The sequence below is a fragment of the Toxorhynchites rutilus genome, chromosome 3 (assembly GCF_029784135.1).
Source record: "Toxorhynchites rutilus septentrionalis strain SRP chromosome 3, ASM2978413v1, whole genome shotgun sequence".
Classification (NCBI taxonomy): domain Eukaryota; kingdom Metazoa; phylum Arthropoda; class Insecta; order Diptera; family Culicidae; genus Toxorhynchites; species Toxorhynchites rutilus.
In genome coordinates, this window is record NC_073746.1 from 229,712,693 (window position 1) to 229,725,239 (window position 12,547).

At 40.0% G+C, this 12,547-nt stretch overlaps 1 protein-coding gene across 18 annotated transcripts in view; it reads left to right on the forward strand.

The window, feature by feature from the left end:
• The window catches only part of LOC129778219 (TLD domain-containing protein 2), a 438,692-nt gene that overhangs the window by 236,523 nt on the left and 189,622 nt on the right, over nucleotides 1-12,547 (forward strand). Inside the window, exon 1 of one of the 18 annotated variants that reach the window (XM_055784982.1) lies at nucleotides 6,063-6,468. The exons of the other annotated variants lie outside the window; for them this stretch is intronic. Coding sequence (XP_055640957.1) covers nucleotides 6,374-6,468 — 95 coding nt within the window. The 5' untranslated portion in view covers nucleotides 6,063-6,373. Of the gene's footprint in view, nucleotides 1-6,062; nucleotides 6,469-12,547 lie in introns of those variants that run through there. 18 annotated transcript variants of the gene reach the window in all.

Consider the following 12,547-nt stretch of genomic DNA (forward strand, 5'->3'; position numbering starts at 1 on the left):
GGTACCTTGCTGGTGGTATCAGTTCTGAAGCAACGGGGTGTCGCAAAACGAATTTCAATGAATATTTTGAAACTTTAGGACAATGCGTTATATAGAGATTTTGAAAAATTCGGGAAATAGCCAAAATGGCGGCCTTTCTTGTTCAAAATGAGTGATTTTTCATTAAAAATCGCTGTTTCGAAGCTCATAAAATATCGAAAAAAATTAGATATCAAAAAACGGCTATGTAACGCTACATGCTGATAAAAATTTCAAAAACGGCTATGTAACGCTACATGCTGATTAAAATTTCAACCAAATTGGTAGAATAGATCCTAGTGTATCGATACCACCAGCTGAAAAAACATGGTTTCCAGAATAACACGTTCAAAATTCATTCAGCAATACTATATCCCTTGAGGTGTTCTCATACTTTTGGCTCTATCTTTCCAACGAAATGAAATATCGAAAAATCCTTTTAGAACAACATATCTGAGATCAAACGCTTGCCAAAAATCCACAAAAAAAACGATTTTTTCGACCTTCTAGACCGGGGTTCCCCCTTAAGCGATACTTTTTGTTAGGATACGCACTTATTAAGCAGCGAATCATTTCTAACGAATATGTGACTTAATGATTTTTGTTTCTAAAAATAAACGATTTTTTGGCGTGCCACAGATGTCAACAAAAAGAAGTGTTTCATTTTCGTACAATAAACGTGTATTTTCTATGTTTCATTGTTTCGTGTAACATACAATTTGTGTGTAGTTCGATACAACAAACTTTTTTTTCTTACCCGGAATTTCCCGATTTCCCGAACCCGATTTTACTGCTTTCGGGTAATTTCAGGTATCGGGAAATTGATACATAAGTACCAGCACCTTGCATCTATTTTGCAACGCCGATTTCCACTGACTCATTGGTTTTTAAATCTGTGTTAGGGAAACACCCAGATTCCAGCGATCGTACATCAACCGCTGCGGATTTCCGAGCAGGCATTCGTTTATATACGATTTGTGTGATTTCAATAGCCTGTTTTCAAAGCAACTTTTAAGCTATTGAAACAAGTTTTCGGGTTAATAATTAACAAATCATATAACTCTTGGACATTTTGTCTTTCGAATGAAGGGATTATCATATCACTCCGTTCAGTCGGCAAAGAGGAATTAACGTTCAAACCTTGCACCCAAGCGTCACTCTCTCGTTCTCGAAACGTTGATCTTACACCTCGGTACAGAAATGAAAGACATAGTCCTACGTTAAAAGACTGATCTTCCATCATCTTGCGCCCGCAGATATCTAGAACTATGGTCTCTTCGCTACACAGAGGATATGTCGAAATAGTCTTTCGACGTCTTTTGGCTTCAGTTCGTGTGGTACCCGATTTCACTGCTTTCGGGTGATTTTGGGTATCTGGAAATTGATAGATGCGACACGCCTAATCATTTTGCAAATTCTAGTTGCTCAACAAAATTTCTCGCAAACGCTGGTGCTTTCGACAATGTTCAAAATTTTGTACTGTAAAAAAACACAACTGAATAGTGCACTCGATTGGTTTAGACACTAGCTCTTGTATGTGTTAATAAGATTGTTCTATATTATTGACACATTCTTCATTTTCATATAAGCTGTGAAATCCACTTTTGAAATGATACTTTCCATAAGTGAGGCATAAGACATATACAGTGCACATACATTTCATAACAATGTAGTATCTATCGTTATTCTTCTTTCCAAAAGTTTCAGGTTTAGTGTATACTACTTGAAAAGGAGGAATTTTGACTCATGTTTTGAAACAATGCTTTATTCATGGACTGAAAACGACGGTGATTTCCTGATTGTCTTGCACGATGAGAATGCCCCATTCGGGGTGCGTTTTCTGTGGTTCAGGGCAATCATAGAGAGCGACCACCAAACTAAAGGGTGTGTCACATCAAATTGCATCACGGAAAAAACTGTAGAAATTTAATTTTTAGGAATTATATCTTCAGCTTTCGCTTATAATCAGATAAGAGTGTATAGATCACGTTGGCCATGCTTCACTGTCAATTTTTCGTAAATTTGGAAAAATGTCATCGAACGAAAAAGAGCGTCGTGAATTAATCCTGCGCACTTATTTCGAGAATCCGGAGTTGTCACATCGGGACATCGGTAAGATGCTGGGAGTCGTCCAATCCACGGTCAGCAGAGTACTAAAACGATACTTCGAGAACCTAACCATCTACCGGAAGGTGAAGAACGGCAAAAATGGATGCTCCGTCACTGAAAAAGATCACAAGCGCGTAGTTAAGCAGTTTAGACGTGATCCGAGAAGTTCGGTCCGGGATGTCGCCAATAAGCTGAATTTGTCAAGTTCATTCGTCCAGCGGACCAAGCAGCGGGAGGGCCTGCGTACATACAAGGTTCAGAAGGCTCCTAACCGCGACGAAAGGCAAAACATGATGGGGAAGACGCGAGCCCGGAAGCTGTACACCGAAATGCTGACGAAGCCGCATTGCCTGGTAATGGACGACGAAACCTACGTCAAAGCGGACTTTCGTCAGCTTCTTCTTCTTCTTATATGGCACTAACGTTCCTAGAGGAACTCCGCCGTCTCAACGTAGTATTACTTGCGTCATTTTCATTAGTACTTAGTTGAGATTTCTATGCCAGATAACACGCCTTGAATGCATTCTGAGTGGCAAGCTCTAGAATACGCGTGACCACAGTGCAAGTCAGAGGAAATTTCTTTGAAGAAAAATTTCCTCGACCAGAACGGGAATCGAACCCGAACCCCCGGCATGTTAGGTTTGACGCTAACCACTCGGCCACGGGTGCACTTTCGTCAGCTGCCGGGCCTGTTGTTCTTCTCCGCAGAGGACAAATTCAGCGTTCCGGAGGAGATTCGCAAGCAGAAACTATCCAAGTTTGCCAAAAAGTACATGGTGTGGCAAGCGATCTGCTCTTGCGGAAAGCGGAGCGCCCCCTTCGTGATGACCGGCACGGTAAACGGGCAGGTTTACCTTAAGGAGTGCCTACAGAAGCGCTTACTACCACTATTGAAGCAGCACGAGGGCCCGACCATCTTCTGGCCGGATCTCGCTTCGTGCCACTATTCAAAGGACGTGTTGGAGTGGTACGAAGCCAACGGGGTCACCTTCGTGCCAAAGGAATGAACCCGCCCAACGCGCCGGACCTTCGCCCAATAGAGAAATATTGGGCGATTATGTAGCAGGCCCTCCGGAAGAACCCAAAAGTTGTCAAATCGGAGGCGGACTTCAAGAGAAAATGGATTTCTGTTCAAAAAAAACTACAACCTGACGTTGTACAGAACCTTATGGACGGGGTAAAGAGGAAGGTGCGAGCATACGGGCTTGGGCTCGAAGTATGAATAAAAAGAAAATGCCAAAAATTGTCTAATAGTTTTTATTTTACTGTCTAAAATAAAGGATCGGTCTACTGGGCGAATTTCTACAGCGTTTTTTCCGTGATGCAATTTGATGTGACACACCCTTTATACAGCTTACCCAGGCTCCAGATCAAGCTAATGTTGAAAACAACTATGTTTTCTCGTTCTTAGGTCATCAGACAGTCTCTCTTGCTTGATGTCCTACTCAATAACCCACGTCTCGTCTCCAACAATGGCTCGTTTGTTGCATATGCTTAGAATTCCGTCTTGGATATATTTAGCGGAGCAGCGGATATTCAAGAAGCGTATATCCTCTCCAGAGTTAATGATGGAACTGATGATTTCCATTTTATGAAAATGGTTATTTCTTGAGAATGGTTAGTCTTGGGATGCAACGTGTAGCATATTTTTTCATGTTGAATCGCTTTTAGTTCCGATTTTTAAATTTATATTCTTTAATAGTAATATTTTGCGAATGTTGAAAATAAGTTTTAAAAATTCTTATCTTCATTTTTGGGAATTAGGCTCGGCACCGCTATCCACCAATTTTTTAAAATATCGAATAGTTGTTTTGAGTCGTTTTGAGATATAAGAGTAGTTTTTCGACAGTGTACTTTAGAGTGCCAATGAGTGTATGGGAAAGAGTGATCTTCAAATTCTCGATGTTTCATGCGATTTTAAGACATTTGGCATCAACCATTTTTGTTTTCGAAAACCCCAATTTCATTTACTCCTTGATTTGGGTGACTTTTCGGTTTCCAAAAAACAAACCTCTTTGTGACAATAGCAAATAAAGTCCGATTGAAAATTTTGCATAGGTGATAAATTTTGCATAGGTGAACGGATTTGAGAATTTTTTCGTGGGAATTAACATTTTGCATGAAATCGATTTTTGACAAAAAAAAATATCTCGAGATAATTTTTCAGTAGATCTCGACGTTTCATGTTTTTTGAAGACATTTGGCATCATAACATTTTTTTTTTTGAACACCCCAATTTCATGTGATTAGGTGATTTTACAGTTTTGAAGGATGTCCCGTTCGAAAATGTGAGATGACCATTTTCATTGGCACTCTAGTGTACACTCAGTTTTTTACGCGTTTTTTACCGCGGGTTTTTACGAGGTTTTTTTACGCAAATTTTCCAATTAACGCGGTTGATTGTACATTATTGTTTTTCCTAGAAAGTTCCTTGTTTTTTCCAATAGCTTTGTCGAACGCCATATTTCAGACACCTGAGTTACGAATCAAAAACAGCTCAATGATTTTGACTACGTCTTTATAAAGAATCAATCACAATTAAATTGCTTATATAATAATGAAAATTATAATTTTGGGTAGTTGCTATTTTATGTACAAAGCTTGAAAAAATATGGGAGAGGGCCGAAGCAACGAGTGGTTAGTTCGACGAGGAATTTGTCTACCATATATTAGCCATTTCCATGAAGAGGATACACGAAAAATTCCTTTTATTTTGTCAAACCTTGTAGAATCATTTCATTTTAGAAAAATAATTAACAAGTATTTTCTCACTCCGCCCTTAGGGTGATATGTAATGTAAAAACTCTCAGCTTTACAAAAATCGTGTGAAAATGTGTGTTTTTTTGATCTCCGTGAGATCATTTTTTCATGGAACTACTGTATACCTAATCATTAGAATAAATGGATGAGAAATTAAGTATTGAAAAAAAGAATATTTGGTAAATTCGAAAATTGGTTATGAACATTTGATCCATGTATGTTATGTCCAGATGTTCCTCAGATCCTGATCAGAAACCAAGTTGGAATATAGTGACACAGCAAGTCTTTTGCAACACATCTTTCCCCTTCTATACTTCCGAATATCGCTGTTGCGAAATCATTTATTATTCTCCAATTGGATCACTGCTTCACGCGAGGGCGTTTGTTAACCTAATCCGGCGTTCTCAACCAAGCGCTTGCGAACTGAAATACGATCTCAACATTTCGATTATAAGATTAGTGACTGATGGGGAATTACATGTCAAATCTAAATTACGCCCAACTTGAGATTTGTTGCTGTATGCGGGGGCGTTCGAAGGTAGTGATTCGAATGACAGACAGTGATTAATTTTCTCGGAAAACAACACCGTAGGTCTCGAAGAGAACTTGAGCCAGATTCGGCTGTCGAACCAAGGTTGGACGATACGATACCACTTTGAATCATGTTATCGAACAATTTCGTTGTTGTAGTAGATATTGAACAACAATTGATTTACACCTCTGTGCTTCTTATCCACTGGAATCATTTTCTACTTTGTTCCAAATGAGCGTCTGCCTTAATCTGCAATTGTTTTTTTTCTGATTCAACCCTACACTAGGTGTATGTTCAACGAACTCGTTGCCTTTCCTTCTTTCACGTGTTTTGATATCAAAACAGCTCATGTTTGAGGGATAACGTTGACAATTGCTCGTATTCTGCCCATATGAAGCATCTGCGGAACGTGACATGAAAGCGGCGCAAGTATTGCCGGCCGTCTGTGTACCGTTCGTCATACGGCGCCTTATCAGCTGCTTATCTCCTTTACCTCACGAGTTGAGTCCATTGTCGATGCGTTTTATTTTTTGTTCTCTCTCTGTGTGTCATTTCACCCCGATAATATTCAGTCGCTTGCCCAACATCCGATCGATCGATACTTTTTATTCGCCCGCACACGTAACCACCTATTTCACAACATATGGTTCGAATTTGTTCCCTCACTAATCGATCCATTAAGGGAGCTCAAGGGCGATTTTTTAAAATCTTTACAGTCAATTCAAGTTTTCCAGTGACCGATGGAATCTAAATAGACGCGCTTCGAAGGCAGCGTTTAGTTCGGGTTACGAGATTCGGGGGTGAATTTTAATTTTTTTTTTCGATACGTGGTCATTGACAGCAGGTGCAACGGAGAATTGTAGTGAACTGTAGTGAACGTGTGGATGTGAATTTGATATTGGAATTTTAATTGTGACATAAAGTAAGTGATTACGTTCTCGGTGTGTAATACTCATGGAATCGAACATGGTGGAGGATGGACTGGTGGAAATGCCGGAGAAACAGAAGAAACGGAAATCACATTTATCGAAATTTAGAGAACACTACTGGTAAGATCGGTATCCGCCGTTCAAAGTTATTAGAACATGTGGAAAACATCTGATAATGATGGTTGGTGATCAATGAATCAATTTTTTTTTTTCTTTATTAAAGAGATTTTCAGCCAAAGGCTGGTTCATCTCTAAGTCAATGAATCAATGCATTATGCATGAATTGATTAACGAGCACTACTATCTGCAGCGATGGTTATGGTATATGAGCAAAATAATCAATGTTTATTAGTACCGTCATGTGGTGCTACTTTGAATGCAGATTTCAAATACTTTCAAATATATTGAATAATGATAAATATAATGAGTATGTAATCTATGGGCTTTAAGGGCTAAATTCGTTGGGAAATAAATTTGTTGTTTATTTCGTGATCAACAAATAGTTGTTTGTACCAGCTGAAGAGCTAATTTTGACATTTTTTTAAATCAGTTGAATTAATAAAAAACATAATTATTTCGGACAATCTTGGTTTATTTGTCTAGAACTAGGATTTGATTACAAAAATATTATCATTCATTATCAATAAACAATTCGATATCAGAAGAAGTAACCGAAACGATTTCAAAAAAGCGGCTGTTTTGAGCTATTTTATTCGGAATTTTTCAATGGCTTTCGCCATTTTGTGAAAAAAATTATAATTTGAATGTGAAATCAACACGACTACCGCCGACTACCGAATAAACGAATAGTTTTTTTTATTTTTATTTTTATACACTTCCCATAATTTATGAATGATGATAATAATGCTTATTGAGCAAATGTTACAAAGGCTTGATCCGGACGATTCATCAACAAAATATTAAAATGTAACATTTTTTCAGCATCAAACTGAAGTACAGGTCGGACTCGATTATATACAGTTCGAATTTTAAATGGAAGCAACAGAATTGTCCTGCGTAGCGTAATTTTTGAATTAGAGCCATTTTAAGGCAAACGGAGCCCGAAACAGATAGAAAATTAAATAACTCTAATTAGAACATTTTTTCATCAACACCCCCTGAAGGAATTCGGATTTTTCATATGAGAAACGTATTTTATGACTTTAAGGGGATGAATCAACAATTAAATTCTTCTTTTATATTAAAAACACGAAAAATATATGTTTAAAAACAAATGAAAAAATATTTTCCTTTTGACTAGATTATATACAGTAAAAAGAAATCGGAGACTGTATATAATCGAGTCCGCCCTTTTCTAAGGCAAATAATACAAAACGAAATAATTCTCGCTTCACTAGACGTCAATTGTCTATTGATGTGATCATGTTCGAGTCCTGACATCTAAGCAAATCCACGGCTTATTCTAGACAACTCGAGGTACAAACATGTACATTGACACTTGTAATCAGATCTGTTAGAGAACATCGAAAAGTGTAGGAAGTAGTTCCACACGAAGCCCAATTTAATATTTCAAAAGTGTCATTTATGAATATGTTCTGTTCATATACGTGTACCTAGTACCTAGCCTAGGCCTGAAATGTCACGTCTAATATCAATTCATATATCAGCCATTCCATGTGAAACCGATACAGTGGTTCTCAGATTTCCGTCAAATGTTGTAGTTTTGTTCTTTATCGCAAAACATTAGACCCGTATTTATTTTTTTTTATTTTTCATTAGGGTGCCCATTTCCATTTTAAGGTGGCTCAAAAAATCAAATTTTTCCACTTTTTCCCAAAAGTTTCTATAAGTTTCTTCGGTTTTACAACAGATGGTGTAACTTGATTATTATTCCAGTGAATCAAATTTCCAGACATTCGTTGGAAAGCTACTGTCATTGCGCGTTTTTTCAGTGTATGTCAAAAATTTGAAGCGTAAACAACGTAGTTTTTTGCCACTTCGAATATGTCCAATTTCGTACCAACGAGAATGTTTTTGCGGGGAATGTTACTTCATTACTTCAATATGAAGAAAAAAGCTGCGGAAAGGCATCGCATTTTGGTGGAATTTATTGGTGACCAAGCTCCAACTGAGCGAACGTATCAGACGGTAATTTTGACTTGGAAGACGAAGAACGTTCCGGACCGCCACAAAAGTTTGAAGATGAAGAATTGGAGGCTTTACTCGATCAAGATCCGTCACAAACGCAACATTACAGAAACGCAGAACTTACAGATACACTTGGAGTAGCTCAGCAAACCATATCCAATCGTTTAAAACCAATAGGAATGATCCGAAAGATAGGACATTGGGTGCCCTATGAATGGAAGTCACGAGACGTCGAGCGCCGTTTTTTCACGTGCGAACAACTGCTTCAACGGCATAAAAGAAAGGGTGACAGTGGGTTCATTACGACAATCCTAAACGTCGGGCAACGTATGGATATCCCGGTCATGCATCAATATCGACGGCCGCACGGAATATTCACGGCCAGAAGGTTATGCTGTCTATTTGGTGGGACCAGCTGGGTGTGGTGTACAATGAGCTGTGCTAAAACCGAAAACCGAAACCATTACGGAGAACCTCTACCGATGACAATTGATGCGTTTGAGCCGTGCACTGAAGGAAAAACGGCCACAATAAGAGCAAGGACACGATAAAGTTATTTTGCTGCACGACAATGCTCGGCCGCATGTCGTGAAACCGGGCAAAACATACTAGGAAACGCTGAAATGAGAGGTCGTATTTCACCCGCTGTATTCCGCAGTCCAGTGTTTGCCAAATGATCCACTCATTGAAAAAATCGCTTTCGTTCGTTCAAATATGATCTTTCAGGAAACATTTCCCCCAGCGGTATTCTATTATTGTTATGTGCTGCAAATCACGACACAAAAGAGAACGAGACAACTCTGCATCGGCTCGCACTTCATTGCACACCAGCATGCAAGCAAAGCTATCATATACGCTTTCAGTGCAGAAAGCTTATTTTCTTCTTTGCCTCTAACATATGCATACCGACCTCTCCATGCATCATGAAACAGCAGGATCATACGGACAACGCAAAGCGAAAGATTCATATTCAGCTAATGTAGCAGATCCTGATTTTTAAGTCTCAGAGAGTGCAAACTATATGATTATTTAGCTCGATAGAGGCTAAGGGAAGGGTATTCAGATTATATTTTCCATTTTTAACGCCGCTATCCCTTGAAATGTGTATATTCATATAGACCGCATAGTTTTACTAGCAACACCGCTCCAGTGAGAAGCAAAAACTCTCGCGTTTTATCTCTTTTCCCATTCGCTGCTCTCCGCTAATGGTGACGTAATGATGACGTAATTTTTCTTGTATCATTTATTGCTTTACACTTGTCTGTGCAGTGGGTTTCGCTATAGTAAAATGAGACGATATATGCGGTTCAAACTTGTATGCACGCTTCGAAAATAGTGTGCCATGTTTGATACAACTCGAATATGCAAACAACAGTCTTCGTTCCTCTCTTAGTTTAATCACTAAATGTTACAAAAGGGATTGCTGACATTCATACAAGTATCTGAATGATCCTCTCATATTTAGTTATATGTTTATTTATTTACACCGTCTTCGACTAGTCGTACAGACTGTAATTTGCTTATACCTATGATAGACATTTTATCCTATTTCTAAAAGCGTTCTTAGTCAAGTTTAAATCATACACATCACAAATAAGATTGAATTGGCGGAGGCAAGAATCGAACGGATTGTTGTAGCCGTAGTTTGTTCTGTGGTATGGTATTGCAAAGAAAGGCGAGTTCCGGAAACGTCTGGGAGGTATGTTGAGCGGGATCTGTGCAAGCAATTCAGGGTAGTCAATAGAACCACCAAGAATATCGAATATAAGTAACCGCTGCATCGTAATTCGTCTGGCTGATAATGCTTCCAATCCTATGAGCTTGCATCTGTCAGGGTATGGCGGTAGGTTGGTCGCATCATTCCATGGAAGTAGTCTAAGAGCGAAGCGCAAAAACTTTCTTTGCACCCGCTCGATCGACAAGGTGTGGACAGCGTGGTAAGGGGACCAGACTGGCGCAGCGTACTCCAGCGTACTGCGAACTAGTGAACAGTATAGTACTTTCAGTGCATGGATATCTGTGAATTCAGCTGCGTGACGTCGAATAAAGCCCATAACGGAAAATGCTTTCGCGGTCGTAACCGCCACATGCTCACCGAATCTAAGCTTGGAATCAATAGTAACTCCAAGGTCGTTGATGCACGATACACGTTCTAACTCTGTCGATTCCATCCAGTAATGATGCATAACAAGACTATTGCAACGGCCGAAAGAAATAATTTTGCACTTATTGCCGTTGACACGCATTCCGTTCTCTCTACACCACACCAACATAGTGATAATATCTGCCTGGAGTGCATCACAATCTGAGGAAGTCTCGATAGTACGGTAGAATTTTAGGTCGTCAGCGAAAGAGAGTTTAGATGAGGAAAGTAACATGTGCAAGTCATTGATAAATATGAGGAATAGCATCGGTCCTAATACGCTACCCTGCGGTACTCCAGATGTAATATTAAAGACTCGGGATCGAGTTGAGTTGAGCGCCACATATGCGGTTCTGTAACGCAAGTACGAGGAAGTCCAATTTGTGATTGAATCTGGAAATCCCATGTGCTTCATTTTCTCGATGAGCATAGTATGCGGAACCGTATCGAACGCTTTCGCGAAGTCAACGTATACTGCGTCAACTTGTCGTCTATCTTCTACTTCGCGAGACAGGGCAGTGACGTAGCACATAAGATTCGTAGTAGTAGAGCGATGCTTCATGAACCCGTGTTGTCCTTCAAAAATAATGGGGGACATCACGTTGTACAAAACTTTGTGCACCAACCTTTCAAATACTTTACTAATACAACACAGTATAGTAACGCCACGATAATTCTCCACTTTTTTGTAGTTGCCAGACTTGTGAATGGGAACGATGTAGGCAGCTTTCCAGGCTTCCGGAAAGGTCATTTCACGAAGTGACTGGTTAAACAAGAGGGTAATTGGTGCCGCTAATTCCCTCGAGCAGTTCTTCAGCAGGAGGGGAGGTATACCATCCGTCCCGCATCCCTTTCTGATGTCCAGGGCATCGATAGTTTCCACAATTTCATTTTCGGTGAACTGGATCACTGGCAGGTCGATGTTGTATGCAGGAATGTGAGCAAAACAACCGCGTCTTGGTACCGGTGACTCTTTGCTAAACACGCTCCCGAAGAACATAGCGAAGAGGTTCGCGGCTTCTGCGATTGTGTTGGCTTGGATACCATTGAAGTTGACGCTACGAGGGATTCGAGTGGATGCTTGCCTTTTTTTCACAAAATCCCAGAAGCACGATGGGTTTTGTTTTACGCTAGTCTGAATCCTGGCAATGTAGTTGCTGTAACTGTCGAACAGCACTGTCTTGTATTGCAGTTCGACATTTCGAAGATAGTTCCGATCGCTTACAGACTTCGAATTGAAGAAGCGGTGACGAGCTTTCCTAAGAATGTTGCGCAGGTTTCGGAGTTCGGGGGTCCACCACGGTTTGCTAGACATTGATCTGAATGAACGTCTTCTGCGAGGCACATTGTCATTAAGCACTGCATAGAGCTTGTCATAGAATGCTGATAACAGTTGTTCTATTGGTCCGGTTTGCTGTAAGAAGTCCCAATTGATAGCGCTCAGAACCGTTTTTAACTGCGCGAAATTGCATAGGTTGAAGTCATAGGAAGGATTATCATCTAACTCGGTGTGCATAATTAGATCGTCGCTGTCCTCGTCGAGTAGTATAACAAAGGGTGCATGGTGATTGTCCACTGACAACAGAGGCGAGCCGGGTTCGATTACGTCCAACTGCTCTGGAAGGCTCACAAATGCTAGATCAAGAAGCCTGCCGTTCGCGTTCAGGTATTGGTTGACTTGTTGCAGTCCAATAGCAAACATTGTTTCGATGAGTGCCTGTTCATGTTCAAGGTTAACGTTTGTGGGTATAAAACCGTTCACATCATCATCAAATTGCCAACGCAAATTTGGTAGATTAAAGTCACCTAGCGATACAACAATATCAACTGCGGCAGCTCGGTTCGCAACGTCCTGTACTGCGTTAGCATGCGCGTAATAGAGATCAGTGCTTGAATTAGGTGGCAGATAGATAACCACAAGGTAGAGGCACCTACGATGAAGTCGTA